The sequence below is a fragment of the Salmo salar genome, chromosome 14, assembly GCF_965601325.2.
Source record: "Salmo salar chromosome 14, fSalSal1, whole genome shotgun sequence".
NCBI lineage: Eukaryota > Metazoa > Chordata > Actinopteri > Salmoniformes > Salmonidae > Salmo > Salmo salar.
The window spans coordinates 17,982,068-17,997,402 of record NC_138304.1 but is presented as its reverse complement, the minus strand read 5'-3'; the positions used below and the strand labels follow the sequence as shown (position 1 = coordinate 17,997,402).

Genomic DNA, 15,335 nt, shown 5'->3' with positions numbered 1-15,335 from the left:
AGTGAGTGTGTGCGTGCACCGGGCCCATTGTCATTCATGTGATTGATTATCGGGGAAGCTGGGCAAGAGGAGACGTTTATCCATTAAAGCAGCATTCCAAGCCCTCCTCTCTCGCCTCTCTCTCTCTTTCTATGGCCAGCCTGTCTTCTGCACACCTCTGTTTGGGGATGGGCATAAACGCATTCTCTGTGACCTTGGTGATGTTTGGCATGCACCATGCACCCAATCTGTCTCTGCTTGTTTACAGGAAATTTGCATTTGACTGCCGCAGTTGTGGTTTCTTATAGTTTTTTTTTTAGTTTTTTTTGTCTCTGAGCGATCTGCAGGCCTCACAGATAAAACGAGCACGCTACAAACGGGACCTCATCTTTCATTCGTCTGAATTTCCTTCCTTTCTTTCTCTACTCTCTTTAGTGAAAATACTTGCGCACACTCCAACCAGCTCAGACAAGGGGGATGTTTTCGAAGACTCCTTCGGCAAGAGCTGTGGCATATTGCAGTAAATTTGCTTATGTCCATAAATGCACTTCCCCCCCAATATTTTTTTTTTTTTTATTTTTTTTTTTTTGAAGTATGGATATAATTTATTCGTGTCATAATGCCTTCGCCCCATCTGCTACTGGGACTGCGGGCAGCTGGAAGCCCCAAACAGCTGCCAACGTGTTTCCTGTCAGCCCAGCTCTACTGGGGATAGAGAGCAGGGGAGAGGAGAGCTACTTTCTGTCTCTACAGGAATAGAGGCTAGACTAGAATTACCAAGTCCCTCTCTCTTTAGGAATAGAGGCTAGATTAGACCTAGTCCCAGACTCTTTAGCAATAGAATTCAGATTAGAGCCAGCACAGTCTGGATAAATTGTATATTCTCTCTAAGGCTGTAGAGCTCTTTCTCTATAGACCTGTAGGTTTAGATTTAGTCAATTGTCTCCATGCTGAACTAAAGAATAAATACAATTGTATTTGTCACATGGTTTGTAAACAACGGATGTAAACAGTGCTACGCTTTATTACGGGCCCTTCCCAAAATGCAGAGGGGAATAAATTGAAAAATAGTAAGACAAGGAATAATTACACAATGAGTAATGATAACTAGGCTATATACACAGGGTATTAGCACAGAGTCGATGTGCTGGGGTACGAGGTAACTGAAGTAATGTGTACATATAGGTAGGGGTTAGTGCTGAGCGATTAACCCGAAATTAAACTAATTGATTGTCAGTTCAATTACACTGAGCAAAAATATAAACGTGTAGTGTTGCTGAAGTAAAAGTTCCCAGATATGTTCCATAAGCACAAAAAGCTTGTTTCTCTCAAATGTTGTGGACAAATTTGTTCACATCCCTGTTAATGAGCATTTCTCCTTTGCCAAGATAATCCATCCACCAGACAGGTGTCATATCAAGAAGCTGATTAAACAGCATGATCATTATACAGGTGCACCTTGTGCTGTGGACAATAAAAGGCCACTCTAACATGTGCAGTTTTGTCATACAACACAATGCCACAATGCTAAGTTTTCAGGGAGTGTGCAATTGGCATGCTGACTGCAGGAATGTCCACCAGACCTGTTGCCAGAGAATAATGTTAAATTCTCTACCATAAGCCGCCTCTAACGTCGTTTTAGAGAATTTGGCCGTATGTCCAACCGGCCTCAACCGCGGACCACGTGTATGGTGTCGTGTGGACGAGCGATTTGCTCATGTCAACGTTGGGAACAGAGTGCCCCATGGTGGCGGTGCGGTTATGGTATGGGCAGGCATAAGTTACGGACAACAAACGCAATTGCGTTTTTATCAATGGCAATTTGAATGCACAGAGATACCGTGACGAGATCCTGAGGCCCATTGTCATGCCGTTTATCCGTCGCCATCACCTCATCTTTCAGCATAATGCACAGGCCCATGTTTCATGGATCTGTACAGTTCCAGGAAGCTGAAAATGTCCCAATTTTTTCCATAGCCTGCATACTCACCATAAATGTCACCCATTGTGCATGTTTGGGATGCTCTGGATCAACGTGTACGACAGCGTGTTCCAGTTCTTGCCAATATCCAGAAACTTCGCACTGCCATTGAAGAGGGGTGGGACAACGTTCAACAGGCCACAATCAACAGCCTTATCAACTGTCGATGTCGCGCTACCTTTTTAAGTATCGGTGACCAACAGATGTATATCTGTATTCCCAGTCATGTGAAATCCATTGATTAGGGTCTAATGAATTTATTTCAAATGACTGATTCCTTAAATGAACTAACTCAGTCAAATCCTTGAAGTTGTTGCATTTATATTGTTCAGTATATTTTCTTTTTTTTTCTTTTTTTCTGTTATCTCAATGCGCACATTGCAGTTTCTTTAGAGATGCATCACATCCAGCCTGAACTGTGCCATGTTGTAGTTTCCAACAAGCCAATATTCTACCTAGTTTAGTGCATAGAATGTGGTAATTAAACCATAATCCATTGCGCATCTACTTGTCCGGTCTCTTTTATTTTCCTCCTGCTACAGAAGAGAGAAGAACGCATGATTATGAGGGTATCGCGATTGATTGCATTAAGCTGTCAAAGTATGCTTGCCTTAATTTGAAGAACTACAAAGTAGTAATTTTGTCAGGCCGCATAGGCAGCAGCTCGATGAGATGACTTGGAATGAAATAATAATAAAACAAATGTAATATACACAACTGGAATATTTTATTAAAGTAATGTGAATTAATAATTGGTAAGCAGTCACTAGCATCATGGGACTTTTATTAATTGTTTTATTCTGTTACTCCGTTCAACCCAAATAATCTAACCGAAACTGAATCGACCTCACAAAGCTCTTATCGCTCAGCACTAGTGAGGATGAAGTGACTAAACAAGAGGATAGATAATAAATAGTAGCAGCAGCATATGTTAGAGTTAACATAAAAAGAGGTAGCTAGCTGTTGGTAACTATTCAGCAGTCTTGGGGGTAGAAGCTTTAAGAAAAGTATAAAGCTAGCGGTAGCTGTACTGGGATAGAGGTTACGACTACGGTGGGGAACGGCAGGTGTTAAGGTTGGAGCAACTTGTGGAAGACATCTTTTTGTTCATCTTCTGCAAAAACTGTTTAACCCTAAAGAGTCGTTATGTGATCGGCATTTTTGTTTCCCCTGCTGCTGAAAATATTTACTAATATCTTATTCCTCTTCTCCTGGCAGCATTCCCCTTCAGATCCATCATCCGTGACGACAGCTTCCGACAGGACATCCGCCTCGGGGGCGAACCTCCAGCCAGCCTACCGTGACCAGCAGCCCACGGACACAGAGCCGAAGCCAAAAAAGAAGAAGAAGAAGAAAGCCAACGTGATTGAGGAGAAGGGAGGAGAGGAGGAGAAGGGAGGAGAGGAGGAGAAGAAGCAGAAGAAGAAGAAGAAGAAGAAGAAAGGAGTGATGGAGGAAGGTGACGAGGAGAGGAAGCCGGACGTCGGGGACAGCTGCGGGCCTGAGGCTGACCCTCTGACAGGCGCCCTGGAGGAATCGCCGGCGGCGGATAAGAAGACCAAGAAGAAACCAAAGGAGAAGGAGCCTAAAGAACCCAAGCCACCCAAGGCTCCGAAAATGCCCAAGACCCCCAAAGAGCCCAAGGAGAAGAAGGCCAGGAGCACCACCCCTAAGGCCAAGATGCCCAAGAAGCACAGGTAGGTTACATCTGCATTACAGAAACTAAATGTAGGCTACATCACTCTAGTAGAGGCTTAACTATTAATAGCAGCACTACATTTAGATGATGGGCTACATCTAGACAAGGCACATACCTCTACATAAGCTGCTCTCTAACTACTGTTATTGAACGCCTTGCTGATTTCAGTCTGTGTTCAGGTCAGTATTTATGCTTTTAGTACTTAGTTGGATAAACCTTGCTCTTCAATCACGTGACCAGTCAGTGGGAAACACCGGTCATGGCCCCAAGTTCGCGAACACCCAGGTGGACGAGGAGTGACGTCCACCTGTTGGTTATGTCCACATGTTGGTTATGTGATCATTGGACTCGGTGAACTAGCTATGCCGCTGGTGTGGTGGAGTGTCCATGGGTTTGTGAGTGTACATTGTGAAGCAGCCATCAGAGGTTAGCAGCAGTAGAGGCACACCAAGTTGCTGCCAAACCAAGCTGAGAGCTTTGGAGCGTTGGCTTACACAGCGATGGGAACCTTCCATCCTCATGCTTTAGTGGGAACATGTTGGTTGGCCTTTAGCATTCAGTCATGACCTAACAAAATCTCCAGTCAACTTAACCTGGGAGGTAGAGGTTGCGTGAACCTGAGTGATTCATATAGGGCTGGAGATGGATGGAGAAGCTCCTTCATGCTACCTGGTCTGTCCATCTCAACACCATGTTTCACAGACGCTGTTGGCTTCTCTCTCCCTCTCTCTTCTGTCTCTGTCTATCACACGGCTTCAGGAGCCCTCAGCATGCTAAAGACCCTGCGTCTCGGTCTACCTCCTCTCTCTCTCTCTCTCCTCTCCCCCTCGCTCTCTGCCTCCTTGGGTGGAAATGCAAAGCAGGTGGGCAGAGCCAGTGAGCGATCTGGCCTTTTCATTGTGGAGGTAGTAACATGAGCTGCCTGAGGAATGTGTCAGCAGAGCCCCCCGCCCCCGCCTTTCTCTATCCCGCTGCCCTCATCCCCCTCTCTTCCCCTACTCCGCAGTGCTGTCACTCCTCCTGCCGCTTGGCCCCTTTCATCCAGAGGAAGAGGGAGGGGCCAGAGCCGCCAGTCAGCCCCGCATCTGCGGCCCAGCACCGGAGCAGGGGTCAGCAGAGGGGGAGGTGTGTGTGAGGAAGCGAGCGATGGGGGAAGGAAAAAAAAAGATTCACGTGTGGCTGTGTGGTAGAGGGAAGTGAGTGTGTTTGTGTGTGTGTGCCTAGAGGGGGAGGAGGTAATCTTGTGGTGTAAAATGGCCGCTAATGGTAATCAAGGCCATGCTGCCTCATTTAGCCACCAAGCCTGACTCCAGCACCGGAAGGAAGCCCTGCGAAAAGGCTCTTGTCTCTGGGAGCTCCAATCAATTGGGGCCGACTCCCTTCTCCACTAGTGTTGCACGGTATACCTAAATGTGCAGATGTTTTCGATACTAGAACATGAAAAACAGGTTGGTACTACAATTTGTTACTATCAGTACTTCTTTCAAATGTCTCACGTCATAGACTCAATCCTGTCAAGCTGTATGTCTAATCATTTGTCAATCTTCTCACGGGGCTAGTAGCAAGCTAGCCAGGCTACTTGCGCATACAGCCGACACAGTGCAAGCCACTTTTGAGAAGCAAGCGAGAGAACGAATGCCGACAGCATTGGCTTCTTCTAATGAACATACCTCCACACCCGCAGCTTGTTCACAAAACTGCCTCCAGAAGTGAACTATGGGTATACTTTGCTTACACAGCCGATGAGGGCAAGCCCACCGAAACAACTGTGAAAGGTGTTAAAAGCAGCGCAGTGTAAGGGAGGTTGAGTTGCAAAACAACAAAAATTACAATATTATTACATTCCTAAAGTCATGTGAAATGCACTCATAACTTAGTCTAAATATATTGCTGTCATAGTTAACGTTAGGCCTACTTTGTGTTTGTCTGGGCTTTCTACCATTAGCCAGCCAACTGCACTGGGCGGAGCATTGCACCCTGGGGGTTGAAATGCACTCTGGGAATCGTAGTGTGCCGTGTAAAGTCCATTGTATTTGTATGACGTCTACACTACACTACTGCAATATAGAAGCTTCAGAAATTAACTTAAGTGTTTGTCGTTTTGGAATTACTGTTCATTTAATACATTAAATGATTTAGCTGTAACGAATAATGTATCTTTGTGTAATTTGTCATTTGACCTAATATTATGGTCATAGATGAGCAAATTAATCCTGAGATGTATCAAATTACATTTTAAAACGCTTTAGATGTAATTGTACAGTTATTCTCATGGTATGGTTTTGCATCAGGTAAATGTAAGATACTTCTTATTTAATATGGTGTTTAATTGTTTTAGTAAATTGAAAATAGAACATTTCTATTTGTTGTTTTTGTTATACTAGTTAGCAACTTTGTTCAATGTTTTTAAAAAAGAAATAAAGCCCAGTGGTTTAGTCAGTGACTTTAGCTAAGACGCATTAGTTGTTTTTGCTGTGGAATGGTTTTGGTGTTGAGTATCATTTTATTATTGACTGTCTTGATGCTAAACCTTGAATCAGTCTGTCTGGTATTGTGAGAGCACCATTCTCCATAACAGTCCTCCATTTTGTGATGGCTAGGCCAATGGGTTAATTTAGCATGATAATGGTGGCAGCTCATTCACTCAACCTCCACCCTGTAATGGTGGACTAAACATTCTCCCAGTCTTCAGGCAGAAGTTTTCTACTCTGTCCAGATCGGAGATCAGACGTCCTCCACCCCAACCCTGGCCTCAACCATGAGGTGGGCGCAATGGAACTGATCCTAGATCTGCCTGCCCACACCTACCCTGTCTAACTTGGTCTTGGCCAATAGCCATTTCATCTGTCCACAGAGGATTGCTCCCTGAGCACACAGAGGGAACCTCCGTGTCTGAATTTCTCTGGTCTAAAGTGGCTTTCTCCGCCCGGTCTCCTTTCGTTACACTTTTGGATTTTAGATAAACACCCTAAAAACCCTATGTGTTTTGATACACTGGACAGGTATAATTACCTTTCATAATAGGATAGGTGGAAGACATATCTGAATAAGTCATGAGTATAGCTGAAATGGAGCAGACCTCTCCTTTTGCACTGTGTAGAGAGACACTCAGTTTGGCTCGAGTCCATGTGCTCATTTTCTGTCCCCTGTTTCCCTAGCCAGCATCACTGACATGGATGGACTGAGGGGCTTCAGGAGAGAGCGAGCCAGTGGCTGGCAGGCAGAAGGCTGTCTTTTGACCTTGTGTTTCTGTGCTCGGTCATCCTGGGAGAAAGCGGAGCTATTAATAGCTACACCCTCTCCTGCGTCGTTGCTCCTCTCGCTGCCACACCCGTGTGTGTGTGTGTGTGTGTGTGTGCAACATGGGGTGTGTGTTTGCGTCTGCTGGCAGATTTGTTTGCTGTACACACAGCCGTCAGGAAGAGGGAAGCACACATGCAGCACCTCACATTGAGCGTGTTTGTGGCTCACCCTTAATACAGACTGTGTTAACCCTCGAAACGTGTGATACCACAACGTCTCCTTCATACTGAAAGGGCAGAAGGGCCTTCCTCACTCTACACACACCGGACCATTTATCTTAATCTGCTGCCTACTCGCTCTGCATCGAGGCACCTCCCCTTCCAAGCCAGTCACATGACTGAGAACCTTCCCTTATTAATGTCTCCATAGAGTTATTGCAGGCGCTCTGCTGAAGCGGTGTGTGTGGGTACTCCTGTGTGCATTCATTGGCCTTTGCAAGTATGCTAAAGCTGTGTGTGTGGGGGGCGGGGGGGCCCGGGGAGGAAGTGTCAGGGGGTCCAGCTGTGTATGACTCATCTCACCAGCGGACGGCAGGTGTCCTATAACTCTCCCTCCCTCCCTCCTCCGACCTTCTCCTCACTCTATTCCCTCTCCTCCTCCCGTCTCCTCGCTGTCAGCATGGACCATCACACGCGCACACACTGAGAAAAGTCACACACACACACACACACACACACACACACACACACACACACACACACACACACACACACCACTGCTGGAGGACCACATGCCTAAATGCCATTCAGTACACCCCAGAGACCAGATTCATTTCAGTGGTGCAGTTGAACAAATCCTGCTTGTTAATGCAGTTACAACACCATGGTGGCCGACTGGTATTTTGGTACTACATACGCCATCTTATGAAACGTCATGTTTTGTTGCCCTTGTGCTGTACCTATAACAGCGTTGGTTAGCGGCGTTAACCCTCTGTTGCTGCCTCCACTACCTCCCTCCTCCCCTGGGTGCATACACACACAGCCCCAGAGTCTTTCCTTGAACCCTGCCCACAATACCTTGTGCCTGGAGGATGAGAAGGAGACCGGGGGGGGGGGTGGTAGAGGAAATTTGAGTGAAGGAGACGAGTGGTGAGGGAAGGAATGGAGACTTGATAGAGGGGTAGAAAGACGTAGGCAGGAGAAGAGATTGAAAGGCTGACCAAAGGGAGAAGAGAAGGAAAGAGAGAGGGAAGGGGAAAAGAGAGATTAAAAGAAGGGATGATGAAACTGGTCAATAAGATGGACCGGTAGATTGAGAGAGGAAGATGGAGTCTGAGGGTAAATGATGGACATTGGAGGAGCTGGCCAAGAATAATGAGTAGAGGAGAATGGACAGAGGGAAAAATAGAGTAAATCTGTGGTTGCTTGGTAGGGGGAAAGAGGTGGGGAAGCTTATGGGCAATTCAACAGTTACGGAAGTATGACACTCAGATTTTTCACGATAAAATGTAGTTTAACGAACCATACAACTCTATGCACAAGGACTACTTAAACAATTTACACAGGAACACATTTACTTGAACAGTGCAGATGCAAAATTTGGTAACAGGATAAAGTTTGGTAACATAATGACGACATTCTGTTACCAAATATTGCATCTGTGCCGGTCAAGTAAATGTCTTTTTGCTACATTTTCTAGGAAAGTTCTTAAGTTGTCTTTCGGCATAGAGTTGGATGGTTTGTTCAACTTTGAAATCAAATACTTTTGTTTGGCAAACGTTTTAAATAGAAACATTGGAGTCTCGGTATAATTGCCCTTATCTAACCAAGATGAGGCCATGGAGGAGGGGAGGCCATGGAGGAGGGGAGGCCATGGAGGAGGGGAGGCCATGGAGGAGGGGAGGCCATGGAGGAGGGGAGGCCATGGAGGAGGGGAGGCCATGGAGGAGGGAGGGGAGGGAAAAAGAGGGAAGAGAAAGCAAGGAGAAGCTTTAGAGGAGAAAGAGAGGAGCCATAGAGGAGAGGCGTGATCGAAGGAAAGAAGAAAAGGAGAAGAGAGGGAGACTGACTGAGTAGAGCAGATGGCTCCAGCCGGTGGCGTCCAGCCAAAGGAACAGGTGCGGGTCATGTGACCGCCGGTTACCAGGGCGATGTGATTGCTCTTGGCGTGCAAATGAAAGGAGAGGGGGGCCCTAGAGGGGCGAGAGAGGGAGGGAGAGAGAGAAAGGCAGGGGGGGTTGACTGCCCACCCCCTGGGCTTTGTGTAATCTGTGGCAGCCGCGGAGCTGTGTGTGTGTGTGTGTGTGTGTGTGTGGTACACACAGTGGAAAGAGAGGAGACAACACCCCCTCCCTCCCTCCCTTCTCTCCCCCTCTTCTCTTTCATGTTTTAACCCTCTGTCCTCCAGCCTCAAGGAAAGGACCTCAGACTGTTAATTCAAAACATGGCCTCTGCAAAATGGTTACTTACTAGAAATCCCAGATGACATCCATCTTGTGTATCAAACATCAACTTTGAAACCACAGGTTCATCTGCTGAGTTCTCCTTGTTGTGTACAGGGTGATTTGTTGATTGTTCCAACGGTCATGAAAATGGTCTCGTAAGGTTCTTATGCTATGGTAAAAGCCTTGATATTGGGAGCAGATTATGATAAGAGGTTGTCCCTCATGGTGTGAAGGTAATTATACTTTTGGCATTGTTGACTTTAGACTATCAGAGAGACAGACAACCGAAAGCTGACGGCAATATCTTTTTATGTGCAGTACACAGTGGTGGTGATCGGAGATAGGGTTCAGACTCACTCATCATTCTCTTTATTATCCATCTCTCACTCATCTCTTTATTTCATTCTTCTCCTTATCCCTCCTTCCTCTCCTGTCGCTCTCTTTCATCCTTCTCCTCACCCCTCTTTCTTCATCCCTTCTTCCTTTCGTCCTCCTCCAGCAGCACTAAGAAGGTGGAGGCAGCAGAGGGCAGTGGCAGCAGTGTGAAGGAGACCAAGAGGAAGAGAGAACCGTCAGTGTCGGTCAACTCCGATGTGGAAAAGTCACCCCCTCCTCCCTCTGATGAGGAGGACGACGACGGTGTCCAGGTACACACACACACACACACACACACACACAGTAACGTCAGTTGTTCATACAGAGTAACATCAGTGGTACAGAACAAACAGACACTTTCCAACAATGTCAACCCTGTTAGCATGGGGGTTATTTGGTGACTTCTAATTTATTGACTTTATTTTGGTCTTAATATGGATTTAATAATAGTCATATGGATGATGGCTGAACTAAAGGGGCCAGATTAAGTCCAAGTATGCATCCCAAATGGGACCCTATTTCCTAGATGCCCCTGGTCTACCGGGCATTTAGCAACAGGCCCTGGTGTTCAATTATTAACTTAATCTGGTCCCGGTGTTTTTCAGGAGTGAATTCAATAAAAAAATATCTTAATGCGAGATGCTCACTCAAACACACTACCCTGCTCTGAGCCAGGCATATGGTAGCTGTTAGCTGCAAATGACTTCACCAACCCAAACATCCAGGTCACCCAGCCGTCTGACACTGGGGCATTGTCCAATTTCCACCACTCTTAAACAGTAGGCACGGCCTGACAGGTGTAATACCATGATTGCAGCTGGCACTATTTAGCCCGTTAGGAGAGTGGCAGAGAGGGCTGCCTGCGCTGTTCGACTGGGCTGCGGATTGTGGAAGTTGGAGATTTTTATATATTTTTTTACTTGATTGATCATATCCGCAATATTATAATTTTTTTAATATATATTTGTATCATAGAATTAACCTCTTTTTTTCCACCCCGGTTTCATTTGTCAATCTCATTTCTATTCTAAATCCTGCTGGGATTAACGTTTCTGTTATGGTTATTCTGTATTGTCGGACTAGCGCGGTGCTGTAAAGTACAACTGTTCACTTATCACCTTCCTCTCTTTCTCTCGTCCTTCTCTCTGTCCTCACCCGTCTCTCTCTCGCTCCATAGAAGCGTCGCTCCAGTCGTCAGGTTAAGAGAAAGCGCTACACCGAGGAACTGGAATTCAGGATCTCGGATGAGGACCATGATGGAGACTCCCCGGCTCCCAAGTCCCCCTCCAACAACTCTGAACAGCAGGTCAGCACCAACAGAAAGGCAGAGCGAGGTGCTCTGGCGTGTGCGTGTCAGAAAGAGCTTGTCAGACTGAGGGCCAAAGTGTGTCAGATCGTCTTTTTGTATTGTCTGCGGATAGATTTGTGCTGCCCTCATTACTTAGGACTGCTAACGTTGTTCCATCTGTGTGACTGTAGGAGGTGGTGGAGACGGAGGGGCCTGTGGTGGAGAAGATCATGGCCATGCGCATGGGGAAGAAAGAGGTGAGGCGCGCACGCACACATTACTGACAGCTGCGTCTCTGGAGAGAAAGGGTACCAGCACCCCTGCCCTGGCGTCATCTTAACAACCGCTGCTCGACCAGCTCCAAACAGATTATGCACACACTCATCCTCCCTCCTAGACAGCTGCTTCGTAGACCAGTCTAGCAGTGGTCTGGAATGAAGCCGGTTAGAGTTGTGTGGACTTGGGTCTCTTGACTTTTGGGTTGGACTAGTAATTTGATTAGACCAGACATTCGCAGCCGGGGAGTTGACATGAGCCTTGAGTTTCTTTTTTACATTAAAGTCTAGATACTTCATTGTGACTGTATCCCTTGTTGGCAGTGAAGGGGCAACGCTGTACTCCTCCAGTAGCAGCAGTGTAGGGAGTTGAAGTATAAGGGATGAGAAAACGAGAAGCGCTGTCTAGCGCTTTGTGTTCCCCCAAGACCGGCTGGTTTTATATGGTACATTACACTCCAGACAGGGTGTGTGTGTGAGGGAGTTGTGTGTGTCTGTCTGTCTTCAGGGTGTGTGTTTCTTCATTCCATTTCAAAAGCTGCTCCAAAACAAAGCTTAGTTCACCTCTGCCAAAAACAATACGAACACTCGCGCAGGCTGGCTGGCGGCTGGGACTCGAAGTAAGGCAGCTGCGAATGGGTTACCCCCCCCCCACCTTGCACGCACACACTCTGCCTGAGGAAATGCTAGTTTGGCGTCTGTCGTAGCACTGTGGTTTTGGCAGGAAGCCAGGCCCCGGGTCAGCTCTCTGTGAATGGAACCGTGTGCGCGTGTGCGTGTAGTGTGGCTGTGTGTGCATAGAAGTGATTCATGAGTCATCCTCAGCACCGCACAGTAGAGATGGTTGGTCTTTAATGGGTGGGGGGGGCTGGGCTATTGTCAGTTCTCTTCTCCACTACAGTACAGAGAGAACTCTGTACCGAGATACAATTGTTAGACTTGACTACTTTGTTAGAGAAAACGGTGGCCTGGATTTAGATTTCTTTTTAATCAGCGAAACACGCTCAAGGACAAACTTTGCATCTTAACCCAAAACTCACACTCCTATCTCCCAACTGTAATCCACAACAGCTGACACAGATATTTACATCTTGGTTGTTTTTTCACAGATGGAATCGGGAGAGGAAATGGAAGTGGAAGAATTCTATGTGAAGTTCAAGAGTTTGTGAGTGACCAAAGTACCGACGCACTACGATGCAGGGGCCTTCGTTCACCGTGTCATTTGATTACCTCAAGCTTTTGGGGGGGGGGGAAATGGTGGATAAATGGCATCGTAATCTAATACACGCTCTGTAAACCACAGGACTACCGTTTCGATTAAGATTATAATATAATGCTATAATTCTCTAGATTAGCGCATTTTTGGTAGGTTGTGTTTCTGGTACATGGTGTGTGTATATCATGGCATGTCTCCTATGGTGTTTGTTATTGTGTGTGTGTGTGTGACTGTGTATTTCTCTCTCTGTGTAGCTCCTACCTGCACTGTCGCTGGGCAGATCTGGAGGAGCTGGAGAAGGACAAAAGGATCCACCAGAAGGTCAAGCGGTTCAGGGCCAAGCAGGCTATCGCCACCTTCGTGACAGAGGTCAGTCCCGCACCTTTATCTTCCCCGCTGTTTGGCTGCCATTTTGTGTCAGTTTTGACACGCGTCGTACCATCGGTTTCAACTTCAGAGGATTCAATAACATAGGGTTATTTGGTTGGGTGAATGTTAGACTTTCTCTGCTCTTCACTCTTCCTGCTATCTTCATCTGCCATTATAATGGTCAGAAGCTAACCTCCTTCTCTCCTTCCCTCCCTCCTGCAGATGGATGACGAGCCTTTCAACCCTGACTATGTTGAGGTGGACCGGGTCCTGGATGAGTCGGAGAGCACAGATGAGAACGGCGAGGTTTGTTCCTTCTTTCTTTTCTACCTGTTCTCTATGGCCTTTAAATGGCCTCCAAAGTTGGATAGGTTTGGTTATGTCCTTGACTTATCCTTGTTTTGAAGTTCATTGGATGAATGTTCCTTTTAAGTTCAGACCAAACGTCGGTTGCCCTTTCCTTTCATCTTGGAGTCACAGAAAGACTCACTAACCCTCTCTCTGCCTCCCCTCTTTTCCCAGCCTGTCAACCTGTACCTGGTGAAGTGGTGCTCCCTGCCCTATGAGGACAGCACGTGGGAGCTGAAGGCCGACATCGACCTGGCCAAGATCGAGGAGTACGAGGCCGTGGCGGCCCGCCAGCCCGAGACCAAGCGCGTGGTGAGTATAAAAACCTCCACACACACACTTCCACTCTACAGACTCTCCTGCTACCTTTTTCTTACATTTTTTTATGGCCCCGGCCCTTTAACTCGGAGCCAGCAAGGCCACGCTCCTGCAGTCGCACGGAAACCACTAACGGCAGGCTTTTATTTGAAACAGGAGCGACCTCCCACTGACGGCTGGCAGAAATCCGAGAGTTCCAGGGATTATAAAAACGACAACGCACTCAGGGAATACCAGCTGGAGGGAGTGAACTGGCTGCTCTTCAACTGGTACAATACGTAAGGAGAAGTACTATAACGCTCTCTGTGTGTGCTAAGGTGTATGATGTATCTGTGGGAACCACTATTACACAACATGTTTATTATTTAACAGTAGTATAATATACATGATATCGAGGCTAAAATGTGATTTAAATGAAAAAACCCACAGGTACTCAATAAAGTACTTTGTGTATATATATATAGTGTCTGTAATTGAGTATGTGGACATGCCTTCAAATTAGTGGATTTGGCGATTTCACCCACACCAGTTGCTCACGGTGTATAAAATTGAGGGCACAGCCATGCAATCTCGATAGACATACAATGGCAATAGAATATCCTTACTGAAGAGCTCAGTGACTTTCAATGTGGCATCGTCATAGGATGCCACTTTTTCAACAAGGCAGTTCGTCAAATTTCGGCCCTGCTTGAGCTGCCCCACTCAACTATAAGTGCTGTTATTGTGAAGTGGGAACATCTTGGAGCAACATCGGCTCAGCCGCGAAGTGGTAGGCCACACAAGCTCACAGAGCGGAACTGCCGAGTGCTGAAGGACGTAGAGCGTGAAAATTGTCTGTCCTTGGTTGCAACACTCGCTACAGAGTTTCCATGGCTCAGCAGCCGCGCACAAGCCTAAGATCACCATGCACCATGCCAAATGTCAGGTGGAGTGGTGTAAAGCTCGCCGCCATTGGATTCTGGAGCAGCAGATAGGCATTCTCTGGAATGATGAATCACGCTTCCCCATCTGGCAGTCCAACGGATGAATCTGGGTTTGGCGGATGCCAGGTGAACACTACCTGCCGCAATGCATAGTGCCAGCTGTAAAGTTTTGTGGAGGAGGAATAATGGTCTGGGGCTGTGTTTCATGGTTCAGGCTAGGCCCCTAAGTTCTGGTGAAGGGACATTTTTTACACTACAGAATTTAATGACATTCTAGACAATTCTGTGCTTCCAACTTTGTGGCAACAGTTTGGGGAAGGCCCTTTCCTGTTTCAGCATGACAATGCCCCCGTGCAAAAAGCAAGGTCCATACAGAAATAATTTGTCAAGATCTGTGTGGAAGAACTTGACTGGCCTGCACAGAGCCCTGACCTCAACCCCATCAAACACCTTTGGGATGAATTCAAATGCTGACTGCGTGCCGGGCCTTATCGCCCAACATCAGTGCCCGACCTCACTAATGCTCTTGTGGCTGAATGGAAGCAAGTCTCCGTAGCAATGTTCCAACATCTAGTGGAAAGCCTCCCCAGTAGAGTGAAGGCTGTTATAGCAGCAAAGGGGGGACCAACTCCATATCAATGGGCAACATTTTTGGAATGAGATTTTCGTCAAACAGGTGTCCACATACTTTTGGTCATGTAGTGTAGATGCTATGTTTATCCAACACATTCGCATGGATAATACTTAAACATGTCACCGAACATGCGTGAATACAATCAACACATCCATTCCCCATAGGGTGTCCTCCAACCCATGTGTTATAGGGACATGTGTGTACCCAAGCTGTGCTTTTCTCACACTAATCATTAATGTGTGAT

The 15,335-nt window shown here is 46.7% G+C and overlaps 1 protein-coding gene across 3 annotated transcripts in view; it reads left to right on the top strand.

Moving 5' to 3' along the window:
- The window catches only part of chd7 (chromodomain helicase DNA binding protein 7), an 80,972-nt gene that overhangs the window by 29,211 nt on the left and 36,426 nt on the right, over positions 1-15,335 (top strand). For 2 of the 3 annotated variants that reach the window (XM_045693998.2, XM_082960813.1), the window contains exons 3-11: positions 3,179-3,657; positions 9,845-9,992; positions 10,898-11,026; positions 11,200-11,265; positions 12,393-12,448; positions 12,754-12,868; positions 13,091-13,174; positions 13,391-13,528; positions 13,691-13,812. In XM_045693998.2, coding sequence (XP_045549954.2) covers positions 3,179-3,657; positions 9,845-9,992; positions 10,898-11,026; positions 11,200-11,265; positions 12,393-12,448; positions 12,754-12,868; positions 13,091-13,174; positions 13,391-13,528; positions 13,691-13,812 — 1,337 coding nt within the window. The remainder of the gene's footprint in view (positions 1-3,178; positions 3,658-9,844; positions 9,993-10,897; positions 11,027-11,199; positions 11,266-12,392; positions 12,449-12,753; positions 12,869-13,090; positions 13,175-13,390; positions 13,529-13,690; positions 13,813-15,335) is intronic. The other variant, XM_082960812.1, reaches the window with a different exon arrangement.